This window comes from Meleagris gallopavo, chromosome 1 (assembly GCF_000146605.3).
Source record: "Meleagris gallopavo isolate NT-WF06-2002-E0010 breed Aviagen turkey brand Nicholas breeding stock chromosome 1, Turkey_5.1, whole genome shotgun sequence".
Taxonomy (NCBI): Eukaryota; Metazoa; Chordata; class Aves; order Galliformes; family Phasianidae; genus Meleagris; species Meleagris gallopavo.
In genome coordinates, this window is record NC_015011.2 from 976538 (window position 1) to 987380 (window position 10843).

The following is a 10843-nucleotide window of genomic DNA, read 5'->3' on the forward strand; positions in this document are numbered from 1 at the left end:
AAAAGAAGTTAAAGGGAAGGATACAGCTTGACCACGTCGGTGTCCATCCGCCTCTTGCCCGGGCTGGGGGAGGACATGGTGGTCTCGGCCGCCCCCGGTGCTCCGGGCTGGCTGTCAGCTCCGTCGCCTCTATACCGTCACAGCTGAGGAGTGAATGGAGCTGGTGGGGGAGCCGCTGGGACCCCCCCCCTGGTCGTCGACTGTCGTCGTTGTTGTCGCCTCCTCTTCCTCTCTCTCTTTCTCTTCTTCCCCCCCCCCTCCGCCCTCTCCTGTGGTGACGGCGCGGCCGCCGCGCGCTCCCTCAGCGCCGCTCCGCTCCGCTCTGCCGGAGCCTCACTCTGGTCCTCTGACGTCACTGCGAGGTGACGTCACAGCCCCCGCCGCCGCGCTGCTATTGGTCGAGAGAGGCGGCGTTCTGCAAGCTCCGCCTTACCGCGGAGGGTGATGGGAGTTGTAGTGTGTGCCTGTGTATGCGCGTGTGCGTGTGCGTGTGTGTGAGGCCGGACTCGTTGTGGGGTCGCGGGTTCGAGGCCCCGGTGGGGACGTTGAAGGAGGGACCCAAAATCACAGCGAAACACTTCAAGGAAAGAACCCCACGGGATTGTAAATGAGTCAAAGCGTCACTGTTGTCACGCCAGGGTTTCCGGTGTGACAGAGCTGAAGCATCACCCCGTGCCTCAGTTCACCCAACCGGATGGGGCAGGTGGCACGGAGGTGACACACGAAGGTGACAGCAGGGCACGTGACAGTGATATTAAGGGATGTTGAATGTACCTCCACGCCCCAGGGTGGACATCCTGCATTCCTGACCCTGACATCATCCCAAATTTACCCCAACTCTACCTCCTCTTGAGTAAATGCAGATGAGGAACCTCAACACATTGCTGCAGTGAAGGAACCTCACCCCCAAAGTTTGGGGTTCGAGGTTGGTTTCCTCGATCTGCTGCCCCCAAAGGGCACCTCCATCCCAGAGCCCACATCCTGAGTGAGCCACAGAGGGCAGAATTTGGGGAGAATGGAGGGAAGGGATTTCCATGCGAGCTGAGAGGTGGGCTGATGAGATCCCCCCTTTCCCTTTAATGTTCCCTGGGCAGATGGGAGCACAGAGGGGGAAAAAAAAAAAAAGAGCATTTTTTCTTTATTTCTTCCAATTGATGCACCATTATGGCTGAAGGCAGCCAATAACCCCAAAAACACGCAGCTCAGAGGCACTCCCTGCCCCCAAGAGGGGATAAGAGAGAGCCTTTGCTCTGCAAAACAGCAATGACATTTCCCTATGCGTTCACCCACACTTCGACAGCAGCACACCCACAGCAACAGAGCTGCTGGGGGGGGATGGCTGTGGGGCCTGAGCCCTCCCCAAAGCCTCTTCCTCATCATCCTTAAAGGATGGAGATGACAGATTGAGGTTTCTTTTCTCGGCTTCTTCTCCCCTTTTCGGTGGGGAGATCAGCACCAAAGCCCCAAGCAGGGTTTTGCAGGGTTTTTGGCTCTGTCACAGCCTCCCTGGCTGACTTATCAGCCCAGAGCAGAGGACCAGGGATGCTATCTGCTCTCAGCAGGTTGGAAACACACCCTGATGCTTCAATACAATCCACTTTGGGCAGCTGCCTGCCCTGCCACAGCAGAAAGGGCTGTAACAACTGTAAGAAATAAAAGTGAAATGTTTATTCCCACCTGGCATCACTTTTTTCCTATGCTGCTGCTGGAGGGTCACAGCCAGACAGATGTCACCCTCACCAGGTGACCACGTCTCGCCCCGTGCATCCCCCAGCTCCAAACAGGGCTGTTGAAAACTTGGGGGGAGAGAAAGGGGGGGTCCAAAGCCTCCAGCAGCAATTTGTGAAAAGAAAGGACCTCCAGGAAGGCAGCTGGGGATGGGGGGTCCTAGCAGGCGCTGGGGGCTGTGTTTGGCACTGGGGTGGCCACGGCCTTTGCAGCACACAGCTGTGAAGCAGAACCATGCTGGATTGACACGATGCCCCACTCTGCCTGCAAGGCTGCAGTTCCTGGAGGCAGCAGCCCGTTCAGGAGGGATTGATGCTCTCCCACTGGCGGAAAATGCGGAACACTTTGCAGGATTTCACCGAGAGGCTCTGCGGGAGAGGGGAGCAAAGCGACAGAGGTCAAAGCAATGCAAAGGGACCCACTGACAGCCAACCTAAGGACTCCCCTCCAGCTCCAGGCACCCATCACCAAAGCATGCGAGGAAAAACCACTGCCCCCAGAAAAAGCCATCTGGAAATATTCTTTTTGGATATCAACAAACCAGTTAGCTTCAGCTCTTCCCTGTTCTGGGCTACTCACATGCATGAAAATGGTAAGAGATCAACCCTTTTGGGGTCACAACTCACACAAAATGCCTGAGAGAAATAATGAGGGAGGACTGCTCCAGCACGCCCTGCAGCTCAGCCCCAAGCAGAGTGGAGGGGAAAAGGCAGGAGCACTCAGAGCAGATAACAGGGCCCTGGAGAGGGTGCCTGCCACCCACTCAGAGTGGGTTGTAGCTTCAGTTTTGCTCCCCTGGCTCAGCAAAGCCACCACTCCAGCAGCCCAGGGCTGTGGAGGGCAGGACCCAGTAGTCACATCCCAGCTGGGATGCAAAATGAAACTAAACCTCAGGCAGCACTGAGCTACTCTGAAACACTATTATTTATAGCAGCCTTTGGACAGATCCGTGCTCAGATGAGACCTGGCTGAGAGGCTGGCAGCACAGCCGAGGGGAAGCAGAGGCTCTGCAGACACACATTTCATCCTACCCACTCTCTGCTAGGTCTCATCTACCCCACAAGGCATTCAGGTTTGGGAAAGACTGGAGCAAGCAGTGATTGAATGCTTGGGTTCAGGACTGTAGGCTCACCACAGGCTCTGTCTCAGGCACTTGGTCACACTTTCTGCTGGCAAGGAGTGTGCTCAGGACCACTTGCCAGCCTGGCTCTCCCTTTGCAGGCTCCTTCTCAGGATCCTCTGGGGCTTCTCCTCCCTCCACTGCGTTGACCCAGGGACACCAGTCACGATGCTGCGAGCTGGGGTCAAAGAAACTCCTTGGAGAAGTATCCTGAGCAGTAGGGGAAAGTGACAGTTAAAGAAATCATAGCATAACTTGGGTTGGAAGGGACCTTAAAGATCATCTACTTCCAACTCTACTGCCACAGACAGGGTTGCCAACCACTAGAACACATTGCCCAGAGCCCCATCCAGGCTAGCCTCGAGCACCTCCAATGACAGCATGGTTTAAAACAGACTCCAATAACACAACAAAACCCTCTCCGTGCCCAGACCCCAGCCCAGATCCATGTTATGAAGACAACACCATCCTATGGATCAGGGACCTCGCCCAGATCTGCCCCCCCAACCCAGCCAGACTCTCACCACCCATCCCCATGGCACTCACTGAGCTGCTGGAAGAGCAGAGCCGTGGTCTCTTGGCTCTACGGAGGGGACTGGATGGCACCTCCACGTTGTCTCCTTGCCCCATGCTGCGGGTTATGGGGCGGTTCCTCTGCGTGGGGCTGGCAGCCTCCAACTCACCCCCTCGTTCCACGGGGCTGCTGGGGGGATCTGAAGACCTCGGGCGAGAGATCGATGGGGAGGGGCTCTTCTCCTGAACGGGAACAAGTGGTTAATGGAGCTCCAAACCCAAGACATGCTGGGAAGCCTGACAGAAAGGACCTGGGGACCTGATGGGCACCAAGCTGAACATGAGTTGGCAATGTGCCTTTGACACAAAGAAGTGCTATGGGCTGCACTGGCTAAAGTATTGGCCAGGTGGATGAGGGAGGGGATCCTATCCCTCTGCACTGCACTGGTGAGGTCACAGCTTATGGACTGGGGGCAGTGCTATGCTCCCAGTACAAGGGAAACCTGGGCATGCTGGAGAAGTGTTAAAAATGATGGAGAGGTTGGAACATTTCTCTTACAAGGAAGGGCTGAGGGAGCTGGGAGTGTTCAGCCTGGAGAACAGGAAGCTCAGGTGTATTTACACTCAAAGAAAAGATTCAAAGAAGATGGAGCCAGGCTTCTTCAATTGGTGCCCAGTGCAGTTCCAGAGGCACTGGGCATAAATTGGAGCCATGTGAACACCAGGTGGGTGCCAAATCCCTGGCATAGGGACTCAGAGGCTGTGGGATCTTCTTAGGAGTCTCTAAACCCATGTGGACATGGGGCTGGGCATAGCTCTGGTGGACCTGCTGGGCAGGGTGGAAACCAAATGGACCAAGGTATCTCCAGCCCCAGCCAGGATGGGATTCTGTGATTCTTCTGGCCACCATCCTGAAGGTGACAGGGAGATGCCACCCAGCTTCAACAAGGGATCAAAGCTCTCTTAGCTCTCCTACCAGCAACTGCACCACCACAGACATGACCCATGGCTGGAGACACTGAGATGAGTCCCTTTAGACATTCCAAACTACAACAGCCTGCATGCTCTAATAATCACATCAGGACCATGCCATACCTGCTCAGAGCCTGGCGAGATCGTGTCTTGGCTCCGTGTGAGCATCCTGCGTGGAGATGTGGGCACAGGAGGGCCGCGCTCTCCAGATGCTGTCAAAGCAGTGCTTGGGCTCCAGGAATCCAGCTCCAGCCCCGCAGATTCCAGCTGGTGGAACCCCCACAGTCCCACCTTCCTCATGCAGCGAGAGCAGGTGATGACTGAGAGCACAGAGCCGGACACAGCGCTGTGGGGACAGAGCCAAAGAATGGGAAAAGGTTGGGATGAGGTTGGACTCTTCCCTAGAATCACAGCTTTCAGAGCAGATGCAGGTATTTGTTGCTTTTTTTTTGGTAGCCTGATGTGCTGAAGTACATTAAAACCCATCTATAAGCCCTGATTTAAAACCAGCTTCTTTTCATTTTGTGTGGTTTACCACAGATCAGCAGCACGCTCAGCTATCAGCTGAAAGTGCCCCAAGACATGGCTGTCCCATCTTCAGCCCTTCTCCTGTAAGAGCAGAATGCCTCAGGCACAAATAGTGCAGCTGTTCTGCTCACATCACACGCTTTGGGAAGCACAAACCTTCGGGTCATAAAACTTCCCTCTTTTCCTGCAGGCCTGACAAGCCATGAGAGCATCCCTGAAGTCTGACACCTCAGGGGCTTCAACATCCAAATCACCACTGAATGGGGTGACTGACAGCTCAGAGATCTCATTTCAGATCCTGACATCTCAGGAAAAGACATCTATTTTAGATGAGGTAGGAGCTGGGGTTTATATAAGCCCGTCCATTTTAACAGCTGAAGATAAAAAAAACTGTGAAATAGGGGACAGCAAACACATCACAAGAGACATATTCGCATTCCTCCAGCCCCTAAGATGCGTCACTGGCAAAAAGGGCAGACCCTTGGGATCTCTCCAGGCATCACCCACGTGCTGACCTGCAGGTCCAGCCGCACAGAGCCAGGACACAGGCAGGAATGTGCACCTGCAGGATGTCTGAAGCAAACTTCATCGGTGGTTTCTCTCCCTCGGTCCTGTGCTCGAGTTCCTCCTTGATCAGCTGGAGGAGCAGGCTGATCTTCTCCTCTGTAAGGGACTGTGGGGCAGAAAAAGCCAGCAGAGATGGAGGTCAGAGGCAGCATTCAAATTCCTTTGATCATTTTGGAGTTTGGGGCTGAATTCTGCCTCCTGTTTGGTGCCACATAACTCCAGTACTGCAGCGCTGCCCTTGAGACTCCTAATGCTGGCAGCAGGAAAATGAGCATGGGAAAACCCATAGGGACAGAAGAGTGTTAGAGGGTTTCAGGTTAGAAAAGTGAGTGAGTGAAAAATAAATGCCTTTTATACCTTCAGATAAATCTTTCTCCCCACATCAGGCAAGTTTGTCTAACAAAACACACCATTTCTATCCACAGACCATGCTACATATATGGAGAGATCCCATTTCTACCCACACCAAGGACAAAGTGCACGAGCCAACACGTTCAGCCCTTCACTCTTTTGGTTTCCACCACTCAGCAGTGGTGACCACAGAACATCTCTGCGCTTTCTGCTGAATAGATGGAGAGTTTCCTGGTTCCTTTGCAGCTTCTCATTGCTGAGAGCCATCTGTTTCCCAGGGAGTGTGCCCAGAGAGCCAGACTTGGCTGCAGCAGAGCAAAGCCTGGCCAGAGCACTGCAAGGAGGCAATCTCACACTGCTCCTGGCTGCAGCTACGCTACAGCCTTAGCTCCTGCCTCTCCCCTTTTTCTCCCTGAAAATGCAAGCTCTCATTTCCAGATTCATGTAGGATTGCATTTATTCATTAGAGAAGTGACCCACGGGCTGCTGCTGCACCTCAGAGCCCCTGAAGGTAATGAATGGGAGTTCTCTGCCAGGAGCCTGTAGGACCCCAGATCACTCTTGCTGGGCAGCCTGCATGCTAACAAAGGTGCAGAGCAGGAGCCCAACGCTTCAGCCCTATTCCCACTGACATCATTGTGATGGCACAAGTCAGATGTGCCAGCTCTGGGCAACAGCTTACACAGCAGAAACCCTTCCAAATTCCTTTTAAAGTGCTTCCAGAAAGGCCAGGTGAAAGCCACCCCGCAGGAAACATCCATGCTGAAAGCCAAGGAGATGACATTAACATATGCACACACAGGGATGTCTGGCTTTGTCACCAGTGACTTGAATGTTCCCCAGTCCCCCTCAAAAAACTCACCATGTTCTTCATGTCCTCTGCTCTGAGGGAAGGCAGCTGCAGCTCCAGCTGGCACAGGTTCTGGAAGCGCTCCAGGAAGTCCTGGAGAAGTGCTCTGGGTTCATCCACCAGCAAAAGAGCAAAGCGATCTGGTGAAAGAAAACATGGGCTGTGGCACCAGCTTTCCCCCTCCTTGTTATCCCACAGAAAGAGAGGAAATGACCAGCAAGGGTCTTCCAATAACAGTCTCCTATGTTTTAAAGGAAAAGCTGAGAGTCTCCTGTTCCTTTGCAATCTTCCTTTCTAGTGCAGCACAGCTCTGAATCACGGAACAATTCAGGTTGGAAAAGACCCCAAAGATGATCGTGAAGATGAAGTCTTTCACCCTTTGAGTGTCCCACGTCATTTATCCTCCCCTCTCTCCTCTCAATTATATCCTGAACAGCATTTTAACTGCCCAGAAGGCACAGGAAGGTAGAGAGGCAGCACCAGGTTCAGCCCTGGCCCAGAATTCAAGATCTGGGGCTCAGTTACCTGCTGAGACTGCTCAGAACCTTCCCTATATCACTGTTTCAACATCCTTGTGATGGGTAAAAGAGGTCAGCTATGGCAGTGCCTGCACTGAGAACCTGAAGAGAATGCATAGGCACAACAAGGAGGGAAAACAATAACCACAGAAAGGGTGAAAACAAAGGAATAATCCCAGAGCTGTGCACTGTGTGGGCTCTGTAGGACCAACCTGGGCAGGGGCTGTCTGGCCAGAAGCAGAACTTCTCATGAGCGGTGCACAAGGACTTCTTCAGCTCCACACAGCGCTCCTTATCTGCAAGGCAAAACTCACTTCTGTACCTCTGCAGAGCCACCTCCTCAGGGAAGGGCTGGGAAAAGCAAAACAAGGGAGAGAGGAAGGCAGAAGTTTGTGCTCTTGGCAGCTGAGATCCTCCTGTTCCCGAGGCTGTAACGTTCAGGGCCTGAAGCTCTTAGCTCCCTCCAAAAAGAACTGGCAGCATCCTGCCCCTCCAGCCTCCCTGCAGGAAATTACATGCCAAAGGGAACAGCTGCTTCAGCGAGGTTGGATCATCTGCACAACACCAAGCCTGACCACTGCAGTGCAGCCAAAACCCCCTCTTGCTTCTGGGAGCATCAAGCATGGACCAGAGGAGCCTGCCATGCTGTATGCATGCAGCAGACAGCTCAAGCTAGCCACCAGCACAGGGACTGCTTGGCTCTTCCCAATTTTCTGGTTGCCTGAGCTGCTGCCAGTCCCTGGCTAACTCAGCTGACCCTTCTGCTTGGGCTGTAGGAGCCACATCGTAGCTGGAAATCAAGCTCCCACCTCCCTCAAAAGAATGGGTACTGTATTTAACTTATTCACACCTTTCAGAACCAAATTATTAATATTTATTTTAAACATTTGCTTTTCTTTCCCCTCTCTGATTTTCACGTTTTCCCAAACCAGCAGCATGATTACTAATGGAATAATTAGGCTAAGGCTTATTTAACAAAGATAGCCTGGACAGAGGGCATCAATATTCAGAGGGAGCCCAAAGGAAAAGCATATGCAGCTCCCAGTTATGCATGATCTGCCCTGCATTTGTCAGACACTGGGGCTGCACCCTCTACTATCTTGCAGGTAACAAGAGCTGGGAGAGAAAAAATGAAAAGAAGAGATGGCACCCATTGGTAGCAGGTCAAAAAATGTCTCTGCACAGAGGGCAGACCCAGGTGAAGAAAAGTAAGGGTTTGAACAGTGATAAAGCACAGCTGAGCCCTGCTTCTGTTCTGAAGCCATGGGGCTGAGAGGGAGGCATTTCTGGAGCTGCTATTGCTCTGTGCCTGTGCAGCAAAGTATCAGAGCTGGCCAACATTCTGTAGCCAGCACAGTTTAACAGGGAGTTTTACTGCTAGGAACCCAAACTTGCTTAAGTAGGTCAGTAGAGGGAATTACGTATTAAATGACAGAAGATGAGCACTCAGTGGACTCATTCCCCTGCATCAAGATAAAACAGCAGAGGATCACAGCAGCAGACCAAGCAGCCTGCAAACCCTGACAATGAGAGCAGGGGTTTTAATTAAGCCCTGCCATACGTACACTTGTTGAAGTCAAAGGTGAGCTGCAGGCTGACACAGAGGAAGGCTTGGCAGCTGGAGCACTTCAGCATGTCACATTCCACGTTGGTCCACCCATACTTGGCACAGACCAAGGGAGACAACTCGTGGGGTTTGCCTGCCCACTTCAGAGGGTGCTCGTGTTAAGGATAAAACCCCATTAATTACAGGCTGACCTGTGAAGCATTCCTCATAGGGTGATTTGTCCCAAGAAGAAAATCCTCAAAAAAGATGGAGCCTGTGGAGGAACTACAAGGATGGTGACAGCAAAGCAAAGGGAGGGATGGCTGGAAATTCAGCATCAGAAAGGATATAGTGAACGTTTCTACTCTGCTGAAATAAGCTTCTTTGCTTGTTGACTCCAAGGAGAGGGCATCAATTTGCAAAGATCCATTAGCTGATTCCGACCAGTCGGACGTGTCCTTCCTGAAAGGAATATTGAGTCAGCAAGGGAAACATCTGTGCTGTCCTGGAAAGACTTCATCAATGCATCAAAAATGCATAGAGCACTTCTGACCATCTCGTCCTTCAGGCTCATCCTTACTGTAATCCCTCATCTAGAAATCAGTGTCTTTGAGGGGAAACACAAGTGCTCATTTTTAGTGATATCCCCCAAAGCTGCCCAACAATCCAGTGCCCACCAGTACTTTCCAGTGCTCATCCGGAGCCCCCAGTACACACCACTGTCTGTTGGTGTCCCACAGAGCCCCCATGGTGGGACTGCATGCATTTGAGGTCAGAGAGCTGGTTCCTGGACAGCTCATTTAGGATCTTGGCAGATCATTTGCTTCCCTTTCCTGCTCTCCCATCATCTCCCATTGCTCATGACTGCCTCCCAGCACCTTCCCAGTGCCTTGCTACATTCCAGAGTTCCCACTCATCTCCTCCCAGTGTCTCCTGTGCTTCCCACAAGACCTAGCATCTCCCAGTGCCCCCTCAGCACCCCCAGTGTCTCCCATTTGTCCCCTCCCAGTGTCCACCCATAATTCCCAGTCCCTCCCAGCCTGTCTCAGTGCCCTGTTTCTCCAGAACTCCTTCCCACAACAAGACCCAGAAAGTCCTAATACTTCCTCAGCGCCTCCTAGTATCTCCTAGAGTCCTAGTATCCCCTCAGCACCGCCAAGTGCTTCTCAGTTGCCCCCTCCCAGTTCCCCCATTTACTTGCCAGTAACCTCTCTACGCTTCCCAGTCCCTCCCAGAGTCTGTTTTCCCAGTAACCAACCCCGCAACAATATCCAACATCTCCCATTATTCTCTCAGTATCCTCAGTTTCTCTCAGTTGCCCCTCTCATTACCCCCCCAGTCTCTCCGAATCCCTCCCAGTGTCCCACCCTTTCCCATAACAAATCCCAGCCTCCCCCCCCCCCCCAGTGCCCCCTCAGCATCCCCAGAATCCCCTCAGAGACATCCTTGGGCCCATTGCTTTCCAGTTGTCTCCTCCTAGTGTCTCTGCATACATCCCAGTCCCTCCCAGAGCCCTGCTTTTCCACAACCTCTTCCCATAACAAACCCCAACATCTAATACCTCCTCAGCATGCCCAGTGCCTCCCAGAGCTTCCCAGTTCCCCCCATCATTCCCACTTCCTCCCAGCACTCCATTTCACCAATATTTCTCCCCACAAACAGACTCAACACTTCTTAATACCCCTTCAACATCTTCAGCACCCCATCATCACCACCAGTGTTCCCACTTACCAACCCCCAACCAGCCCTCTATGGTTCCCAGTGCCTCCCAGCCCTCCTCAGTGTCCTGTGTCCCCAGAATCCCTTCTCATAACAAACCCCAACACCTCACAGTGCCTCCCTATGCTTCCCATCCCCCCCCCAGCCTATCTCAGTGCCTCGTTTCCCCACTATCCTTCCCTACAAGAGGACCCAACGCCTCCTAATACCCCTCCAACGTCCCCAGTACTCTGTCAGCACTCCCAGTTGCTCCCCTCCAGTGTCCCTTCTATGCTTCCCAGCCGCTCCCACTACCCCTTCCCACAAAACTCAACACCTCCCACTGCCCCCCAGCTTTCCCAGCGTCCCTTCACAGCTTTTCCCCCAACCCCCAGCCCCCTCCCTCGGTACCGCACGACCCAGCCCCATCCCAGGCCCCACCGCTCTCCCCA

General features: G+C 53.1%; 2 protein-coding genes across 2 annotated transcripts in view; both read right to left on the reverse strand.

Annotated features, from left to right (window-relative positions):
• Positions 1–326, reverse strand: part of UBE2H (ubiquitin conjugating enzyme E2 H) — a 42180-nt gene extending 41854 nt beyond the window's left edge. Inside the window, exon 1 of the mRNA XM_003201793.4 lies at positions 25–326. Within this exon, the coding sequence (XP_003201841.1) occupies positions 25–77 (53 nt within the window). The 5' untranslated portion in view covers positions 78–326. The remainder of the gene's footprint in view (positions 1–24) is intronic.
• A 795-nt stretch (positions 327–1121) lies between these two features.
• The window catches only part of ZC3HC1 (zinc finger C3HC-type containing 1), a 10046-nt gene continuing 324 nt past the window's right edge, over positions 1122–10843 (reverse strand). The window contains exons 2-11 of the mRNA XM_010707605.3: positions 9255–9263; positions 9044–9155; positions 8713–8863; positions 7360–7443; positions 6642–6769; positions 5377–5534; positions 4457–4679; positions 3395–3604; positions 2861–3058; positions 1122–2096 (exon numbers count right to left, since the gene is read on the reverse strand). Of these exons, the coding sequence (XP_010705907.1) occupies positions 2028–2096; positions 2861–3058; positions 3395–3604; positions 4457–4679; positions 5377–5534; positions 6642–6769; positions 7360–7443; positions 8713–8863; positions 9044–9155; positions 9255–9263 (1342 nt within the window). The 3' untranslated portion in view covers positions 1122–2027. The remainder of the gene's footprint in view (positions 2097–2860; positions 3059–3394; positions 3605–4456; positions 4680–5376; positions 5535–6641; positions 6770–7359; positions 7444–8712; positions 8864–9043; positions 9156–9254; positions 9264–10843) is intronic.